We start from the raw sequence: 9,258 nt of genomic DNA on the forward strand, positions 1-9,258 counted from the left end.
TAGGTTGAGGTTATTTTATAACGTGGGCACAAGGGTTTCACAGATGTGAGTGATAGCAGGGGAAGACATGAGACATCCACAGCAGACAGTCCCCTCCCTGAGGGCTCCGGGAAACTGCAGTCAGGAGGGGTTTCCCACAGGTTCCTGACTTCTTAAAGTTAAGGGTCTTCACTGACTTGTGCTCTCCTAGACTTCCGAAGAGTTTTAAGGTATGATTCTAATTCCTTATCTTAGATCCAATTCTTGTAGAGCATCTATAGGGACTGCCAGCTCCCAGCTGAACTCGGACTGGTGCAGTTGTGACATTTAATGTCATCAGATATTTTCAGAAATCCCCTGAGATGCACAGGAAGCTAGAATTTGGGAGGATAGGAAACCATGAGTCCTGTTCAGATGAAAACTTCTCTTCTCTTACACAGAAGGGGAACTGAAAGCCTTTTCTAAATTCTCCCAAATTCAGCAATCTCAACACAGACAAATGAAGTATGAGATGTTTGTGGAGAACTAATCTGCACCTTGGGATTAAACAATGTCATAAGTTGCTGAAAAACTCCTTGGGTTGGATGTGCTTTTAGAATGAGTAGAATGTCTTTGAATTTACCATGTACTCATATACACCTTTAATAATATGGTGCTATGGCCGCTAGTAAAGGGCAGACAGAAAAATTACACTGCTTTGTTTTTTCTCTGAAAGAGAAACTTGTAAGCAAAATCATAGGATACTGTAGAATTCTCACCTGATGCATTCTCTTGTTTCCAGGAAATTTATAACTGAATAACCTTAGGGAAGACCTGTACTATGAGTACAGTCTTCTTAGTGACTTAGGACTCAATATCAGAGCTAGTGAAAGTCCTTGGATGTGATGAGATAATCAACAATGTGTAGCATGCTTCCTCTCATAATTTGTACAGACGGCTTCCTGAAAGCGGAAGACCTCAACACCACGGTGTGGAAAATCTTAGCCTCTTCATTGGCATTGCCTACAGAGGTGGCACCCATCTCTGACTTGGCACCATGGCAGTTCTCAAATCTCATGAAGCCCGAGATGGTGAAGAGGACCAAGAAGTTCATCGGCGCCAGTGGGATCGATATGTCAAAATCAAGCACAACCGGCAGAAATGCGGAGGCGTCTACAACAGGGTGCAGAGAAGGTTCAGGGCCAGATACTGATGCCCACAGAGGTTATGGAAGAAACAAAAAAGAAAACACATGCTGCCCAGTGGCTTTCAGAAACTCCTGATGTGCAACGTTAAGGAGCTGGAGGTGCTGCTGATGTACAACAAGTCTTACTGTGCAGAGATGGCTCACAACGTCTCCTCTGAGAGCCCAGCTCGCCATCCGAGTCACCAACCAATACCAGGCTGTGCAGTGAAGACAACGAGTAGACGGCTCGTGTGCATGTTTATTTGTGCTTAAATAAAACCACGAAAACTTCGAAAAACAAAAAAGAGAAAGAAAAGAAAAAGAAAATCTAGCCTGAGCAGAGGTGCCCCGACTTGTGTTAAGCAGCAGGCTCACTGTCTGAGGGGTTACCTCACTGCTCTCCATCAGAAGTACTGGAATTTCAGTCCTTTCTGTCTGTAGCTTAACGTTTTCCTTTCTGTTGCACTATATTTTGAGACATAGGATGCAGTGCCTACTAACTCCCAGTGTTCTGGAAATATCAAAACATTTTCTTTGAATCATAAACTGAACAATGATGTGACAGAAGGCGAGGCTGTATAATCGCCTGAGCTGCGTGGAGAAGGGTAGAGCCTCCTGCAGGTTGTCATGCTCAGTGTGCTCAGTAAATGAGCTCTGCCCGGTTTCCTCTACCACAGTCACTGATCGGCGTCTGAAGTGAGGTCTGTTCCCAGGTGGGATCCTCATCTACAGTCCTCCAGTTTCTAACAGAAATAGGGAGCTCCCTCCCTTACTGCCCATGTTTCTAGTAAGCACTACCCACATTCCAAGGAGCTTTCCACCCTCTCCAGCTTCAGCAGAGTTGAAACTCCGGAGTTTTTCTTCCATGGCCTCTAAGTACACATAATGTTATGGATCCTAAGATCAAGGCTGCTGATCACCCTGGGGTTTGGGAGATGAGCAGAGATGAAGCAAGAAACCGCTGTGAAGCTCTCAGCCAGTGCTGCCAAAATTCATGTATTCTCCATGGTCTGACAAGTGACTTTCTCTTCAGCTGATCCATCCTCTGCTGTCACAGCCCAACTCAGGATCTCTATTTAATCTCCCTTTCGAATGTTTCCATGGAGTCTATCTATTCTCACTAGTATGCTTCAAGTATATCCCTTCCTAGAACACGGATAGAGATGGGAGACTGAGGCACTGAGTAATATTCTCCAGAACCTGAAGGTTTGTTCTGTCTGTTTAAGAACTATACTTCTTTATCTAATGAACTGTGTTACCTCCTATCCTGAACCTTTTACAAGAACTCTGCCACTAGCAACAGATGTGTCATCTCAAAATGTTTTTTTCTGATTGGCTAATGATCAACTGATTTGAAATCTTAATCTTCTTTTCTCTTACTCCTGTGTATTCTGACTGGATTGTGAGCTCTACTGACTCCCATCAGAGCACCCAAGAAGAAAATGGCTATGAGGGGAGGCCTGGTGTTAGAAGTTTTCTTAATAGCTGTATTGATGAGGCCTCAGGGATCATGGGCTATCAAAGGTAGGTGTTAAGCGAAACAAAACAGGAGACGGTGTACTGTGAAGTTTTGGGGAGATGAAGTATGGAAGTTTGTAGGCAGTCTTTGGTGTGAAAGTGTGACAGATACTGGGTCTACATTTGAAGGTATAAAAATTGCAGCTTGCTAGGAGGGAGTGTGGTGGTGCATGCCTGTAATCCCAGCACTGTGGGGGTGGGGAGAGGGAGGGAGGAGGATCATGCTGGGAGTTCGAGGCCAGCCTGGGCTACACAGTGAGTTCAAGGCTACATAGTGAGACTCTGTCTGAAAAACAGAAAAAATTAAAAAATAAAAATAAAAAGCAAGGAAAATAAAATTGCACCTTGATGGAATGCTTCCCTCACCACACAAGTTGAAATAAATCAAATTTATTTTAGAGTAACAAAACTGAGTTGGCAATTGATTACTGCCATTATCTGGTATAAGCCAATTGCAAGAGTCAGAACATTCTCTGACAAGCATTTGCAAGTTATATGTCTGGGCTTTAATTTTTTTCTGATATTTGTAAAATTTTAAAATTGTAATAATTCTGTTAGGATTACATGAGAAAAAATATGAGAACTTCTTATCTTAACATATGGTAATTAATTTTTGGCACATAAATTCTGTCAACATATTTTCACTGCAGACACTGTATTGAAGATCAGTAGGATGAAAAGTCACTGAAAAACAACGGCTTGCCCAAGGGTGGGAGGAAGACAGGAATAACAATATTAATTTCATTTAATTTGCTGTATCTCGGGACAGTGATAACTATCTCCTTCCCCCATTCCATGCTACAGTGGATTTCATATGATCTGCAGTCACTCTTAGGAATAGTTCTAAGAGAGTGGAAAAATGAATACGTAGAGTCCCACACTATTCTCCGCCATCTGCAGAGAAAACATCTGTGTTATTGTAAATATGTACGATGAAAAGGTGCTCTTCCTTCTCACCCTGAGTGACGCTCCCCAGGGATGCAGGTAGGATGGAAACAAAGTAATAACTCAGCTTCCAGATCCATAGGGCCATTGTGGGGCCCACAGTGAGCCCTATATGGTCGTGCTTACCTAAAAAAGGTAAAGGTTTTCCTTTGTGATGGGAAGTGACAGCTAGAATATCTATGTTTGTGCATATGTCCAAGATGTTAAATGAATTTCTGGGTTTATCCATATGTAGTCAAACACTGGAATCCCCCACCTTTTCTCTGAAGATTAAATACAGAAATCCTCCCCTCTCCTCTACACACACACCATGGGGGTGCATACGCTCTAGTTGTAGATTTTCTTTTTCAAGTTGATTATTCTCTTGATATCGGTATACTCCATTTCAATCAGAATATGTCCCGTAATGATAGTCTTACTATAAGAAGCATTACAAGAAAGGTCAAGTTGCCAAGGTTGATCCAAGACAGTGGGTGTTCTAGAACACGGTAAGGTCTTCATTTCCAGGGCACCTCAAGCCTGAATTGTATTTGTCTAATCCTTAAACACAAATAGTTTTTGACCTTAAAATGTGAACGGTACTTGTTGGAAGCCTGACAGTACACTAAGAAATCATTTTCCCTTTCATTTAATTTTAAAACCAAGCCCACGGCAGAATCAAAAGCCAACAGAACTATAATTAGAAAATTACGCATGAGTAGGTAGAGTAATTTACTCAAGATCACTAGGTGAGTAAACGAACAAGAAAGGGTTCTTGTTGGTTTGTTTTGTCTTGTCTTGTTTCCCAGCACTGGGGATGAACCCAGGACCTTACCCCTGCTAGGTAAGTGCTCGACCACTGATTTAATCCCTAACCCACCCATTCAAGATTGTATTTGATTCCAGAGTTCAAGCAATGTTTGAACTTCAAACTGTTCAGGGCACAATTCCCTTCTTAGAGCACCGTGTTGGGAGAAAGAGGCTCTGGGGTTCTTGCCTCAGTGTATTTAATGCCAGGGTAAAGGAGAGTGGAGGAAATATTTTAATCTTAGGGGCTTATTTTAGGGCAATATTTTAGGGAAATATTTTAATCTCAGGTGACAGATGAGATGTTCAGAGTCTAGGACACCTTTAACTGGCTTTTGTTACTAGCTGAGTTTCTAAAAAGAAAAACATTTCTCAGCTAGTAACATGGGCCAGTTAATGGTGTCCTAGACTCTGAACGTCTCATCCGTCACCTCCTTCAGTCCACCCTCTTCAACACCAACTCCCGTCTTCCTCCCCTCCGAGCTCTGTTCAGCACAGATGCCCTCCACCCAGACCTCAGTTTTCCACTCGTCCCTACTCTCCATCCTCCTCTGTTCCCCCGGCTTCTCCTCCTCCACCACATCCCATCCACACACCTGTGGGACCTTCCTCATTTCCTCCTCCAGATTCCCGCTCTAAACTCCTTTTTCTGCTGTTTCAGAGGAACATAAGATCATCCAGGCAGAATTCTATATGTCCCCTGATGAAGCAGGAGAATTTATGTTTGACTTTGATGGTGATGAGATTTTCCACGTGGACTTACAAAACCAGCAGACAGTCTGGAGGCTTGAGGAATTTGGACAGTATGCCAGCTTTGAGGCTCCGGGTGCACTGGCCAATATAGCTGTGGACAAAGCCAACCTGGGAATCATCATGGAGCGCTCCAACAACACTCCGGACACCAACGGTACCTCTGTCTGTGTATTCCTAGGGTTGAAACCCACAGCTTCAAAATATATTCTTCAGGAATTTGTCTTATATTATTGCCATTTTCCTTCCCAGAGCCCTATCCCTACCAGAAGCAAACCACAAACTCTCATGCACAGCCCGAGGACTTCATGAGTTTGTTCTTTTCTGGATGTGCTCGAATTTTGTCTCTCTCATCCATGATCATGCACAAATCACTGCCCTGAGCCCATGATGGGGCAGCCAGGAGTGAGGTGTTTGTGTATCTCATCCCTTGGCATTGGCTCTCGAGTGTCAGAGCTATGTACCTGAGAATGGGGCACAGTTTTAACTGCTTTGCTTTGTTTTTCTTCATAGCTTTAGAATCAATAGATGTTTTTGTACCCAAATCAGTGTGGGAGGGAGAGGAGCAAGCGGAAGGAACGGAGGCTAATTTCTGTCGTGTGTCTCCTAGTGCCCCCCGAGGTCACCGTGCTCTCCCACGGCCCCGTGGAACTGGGAGAACCCAACGTCCTCATCTGTTTCATTGACAAGTTCTCCCCTCCGGTGATCAGTGTCACGTGGCTCAAAAACGGAAAGCCCATCACCACGGGAGTGTCGTCGACAGTCTTCCTCCCCAGGGACGATCACCTGTTTCGCAAGTTCCACTACCTCCCCTTCCTGCCCTCTACTGAAGACGTCTATGACTGCAAAGTGGAGCACTTGGGTTTGGATCAACCTCTCCTCAAGCACTGGGGTATGGAGGACACTTGAGTCCTCTTCATTTTGAAGTTTCCTCCTCTGATGCTTCTTTCTGGACCCTTAGAACTCAGAAGTAGTCCACGATGTCTGCCTGATTTAAACGGCCGTGCTCTCCCGTTCCTCAGCGCCCTTCACTTTTCAGTCTACATTCCCTTCCATACCTCGTTCTGCCCTCCCCTTCTTTATTAGTAACTGTTCACTCGACTACATTTGATCCTAAATGCTATTGCCTATGACGTTCATTACCATCTACCCGTTTTATTCCCCCCTTCAGAGTTTGAGGAGCGAAGCCCCCTCCCCGAGACTACCGAGACTGTGGTGTGTGCCCTGGGCCTGATTGTGGGTCTGATGGGCATCACTGTCGGCACTGTCTTGATCATCAAGGGCATGGGCAGAAGAAACACCGCGAGACCCCAACGGCCTCTCTGATCACATGAAGGTGGGTTGGACATGGTCAGCGGAAGGCACAGATGCAGTTACCTGAGGGAGGGAAGCAGACAGAGAAGGACATCTGATGCCATTGTGAGAGAAGGGTGAGAAACGTTGTGCCTCTTTGCTAGAAAAACTCGGTTACTGGCACCATCTTGTATCCCAAAGAATCTGTCATCCCCTTGCACACACAAACTCACAGATGACAATTCAATGAATCTTAGAAATGATCTCTGGTACCTAAGACCATTGTTTCTCATTGCAGTACTGCATCTCACTGAGTTAGGAATGTAAGTGTGTAAGGTTTACACCCTTTCCAGTTTATATCTCCTGAAGGATCCTATCAGGTCAGAAGCATTTCCAGGGTGCAGATCCTTTGGGGTTATGGTAAATTAATTGCATGAAACAGAAATCTCCTGGGGCCAGGACCCATTTTTTATCCTCCAGCCTGAAAAGTGCTTTTGAAAGATCTAAAAATAAATAAAGAATGGTTGTTCCTTCATGTTTCCTTGCAAAGTAGCTGTGGGTTTACAGCTCATGTTGGAAATGTTGCCTTTGAGAAAGGTCAGGTGAATATTAAGAGACTTTTCCATACTGAAATCATTAAAAGAGAAAGATATCTGAAGGAAAGAACTCAAAATATCCACCTTAAACTTCTCAGTAACAAGGCGTGTTCTGCTACAGGTGATGGCCTTTCTTAGAGAGAAGATCAATGAAGAAACCTCTACCTCGATACCTTTCCAAAGCTGGAAGTACTCCAACTGTTCACCTGCACGAAGAGAGTCATCTTTGGCATTTTCCAGCTCGGAAGTGCAAGAGTGGCGATGCCTTCCCCAGCCGCTCCGTGCTCTAACGTCCCCCTGGGCTTCCTGTCTATTGCCCTTCCTGTGTTTGTGTCCCCTCCACTTCTCACAGTTTTATTATCACCTTGAAATTCCTCTGGAACAAATCCCGTAAGAGTCTCTCTACTATGTAACTTTCTGTTGCATGGGACTAGCTATTGTTTGTCACTTGGGGTTTTCCCAAACTGTGAATTTTAAACATACAATAAAGTATTTTTATGAATTGTGGTGGAGATTTCAGTGTCTGAGCTAGTTCAGTTTGTGGGTAAAGGGTGTCTGGGAAACATATGTGATCAGGTACCTGAAGTATCTGAATGTTGAAATGTATTTTAACTGCGGAATTAATCAGAAACTCGGGTTCATTAGGACTTATTTTCATTTCAAGCATCTGCAGACAGTCCTGTTGTGGGAAATCCTCCTCTCGATAACTCTAGAGCAGGATTGGGTTTGGTTTTCTTTTTGGGCTATCTCTGCTAGCAACAGGTGCCAGGTCCCTTTTGGGTTTTGAACCTCAAGTCAGTGACATGCCTACACCTTCAATAGAGTGAATCTCAAATCCCAGGGTTTGACCTCTGGAATGAATGAGCGAGGTGGAGGGGAACAGGTAGGGGAGGAGAGCAGAGCAGAATGAAAAGAGGATCCACATATTTTTCAGGATTTGCACTCACATCAACATCACTGATTCCAGACTTAATCAGGAATGCAACAGGGCGCTGAAGACGAGTTACCTGGGTATTCATAGACAATGTTTTGCACACCTGTTTCATTACTAGAATAGTCTGATTCATCTTTGGAACTGTCTTATATTTGGGGATGTGCCTTGAGTTGAAAAACAGCGTGAAAATAGGGAGCAAGATATGCTATTTAAGTGAAGGAAAGAATATTTGAAATACAATGAGTTGATATTTATCTGTAAAACTATTCCAGAATTTATTTCTAATATGGTTGACAGAATCTACCACAAATCAGAAAAGAGAAGAGGAGAGGCACCCAACTCTCCCACCCCACCGCCTCGCTCCACCGGCCAGGCCCTCCCTTGAAGGCTGCAGGGGGCGTGGCTTATAAAGTTGTTAGGAACATTTGTGTGAAAACGAGTTTTCATTTCTCTGATGTAAATGTTCTGGACCATAACTGCTACATCATGTAGCAAATATATATTTAGTTTAGAGAGACCATACTACTTTATATTCTATCCGTGCATGAGAAATTCAGTTTTTCTGCATTCTAACCAGCATTTCGCATGGTCAGTGTTTTTTATTCTAGTTCTTTTCAGTAACTATGCAGTGATATCTCATCATATTACTAACTTGCATTTCTCTAATGGGAAAGACAGCACATCATCCTTGATACTTATTTTCCATATATATCTTCTTTGATAAAATGTCTCATTGTGTCATTTGCCTGTTTTGTAATTTTTTTTTTTAACTATGGAGTTTTGGTATTTCTTTATGTATTCTAGAAAATATGTCCCTTGTGATATATGTAGCTTTAAAATATTTTCTCCTTATCTGTAGCATGTCCTTTTAGCTCTTAATAGTATATTTTACAGAAAACGTTTTAAATTTTATAAAGACCACTTTATTGATGTTTTCCTTTTACCTATGATGTTCCTGCTGCCATGTACAAGGAATAGTCATCAGGCCCTGACTCAATAAGTCTTGATTTCTACACCTGTATAAAATTCTTATATTTGGTCAGAGTGACTTCCTCAGCTTTCTCTATTAAATTTGTTTTATATATTCCAATTATTTTTCTTTTAAATATTAATTTTAGAATAACTTTGAGTATATAACTTTTAAAGTTACCTTAATACCGCTTCGCTTTTTGGGGGGTCTAAGTAGAAATTGTATTAAACTTGGCTGTCAATTTGGGGGAGTTTTGGGGGCCACGAATTACAAACTGAGTCCAGGGGACCCCAGAGCTTGTTCTTGTTTTGCCCTTAAACCC

At 42.9% G+C, this 9,258-nt stretch overlaps 1 protein-coding gene and 1 pseudogene across 1 annotated transcript; both read left to right on the forward strand.

Annotated features, from left to right (window-relative positions):
- Positions 1–878: 878 nt before the first annotated feature.
- On the forward strand, positions 879–1,386 carry LOC102008985 (annotated as a pseudogene).
- A 1,150-nt stretch (positions 1,387–2,536) lies between these two features.
- On the forward strand, positions 2,537–7,544 carry LOC102019320 (mamu class II histocompatibility antigen, DR alpha chain). The gene is made up of 5 exons (XM_005389449.2): positions 2,537–2,668; positions 5,055–5,300; positions 5,754–6,035; positions 6,315–6,479; positions 7,154–7,544. The coding sequence occupies exons 1-4, from the start codon at positions 2,587–2,589 to the stop codon at positions 6,467–6,469; spliced, it is 765 nt and encodes a 254-aa protein (XP_005389506.1). The 5' UTR covers positions 2,537–2,586; the 3' UTR covers positions 6,470–6,479; positions 7,154–7,544.
- The last annotated feature ends 1,714 nt before the right edge of the window (positions 7,545–9,258 follow it).

The sequence above is a fragment of the Chinchilla lanigera genome, unplaced genomic scaffold, assembly GCF_000276665.1.
Source record: "Chinchilla lanigera isolate Chin_1 unplaced genomic scaffold, ChiLan1.0 scaffold00036, whole genome shotgun sequence".
NCBI lineage: Eukaryota > Metazoa > Chordata > Mammalia > Rodentia > Chinchillidae > Chinchilla > Chinchilla lanigera.

Coding starts and splice junctions, on each gene's coding strand:
- LOC102019320 (XM_005389449.2), top strand. CDS start 2,587: ATGGCTATGAGGGGAGGCCTGGTGTTAGAAGTTTTCTTAATAGCTGTA. Junction 5,301..5,753: donor CAACACTCCGGACACCAACG/GTACCTCTGTCT, acceptor TGTGTCTCCTAG/TGCCCCCCGAGGTCACCGTG. Junction 6,036..6,314: donor ACCTCTCCTCAAGCACTGGG/GTATGGAGGACA, acceptor TCCCCCCTTCAG/AGTTTGAGGAGCGAAGCCCC.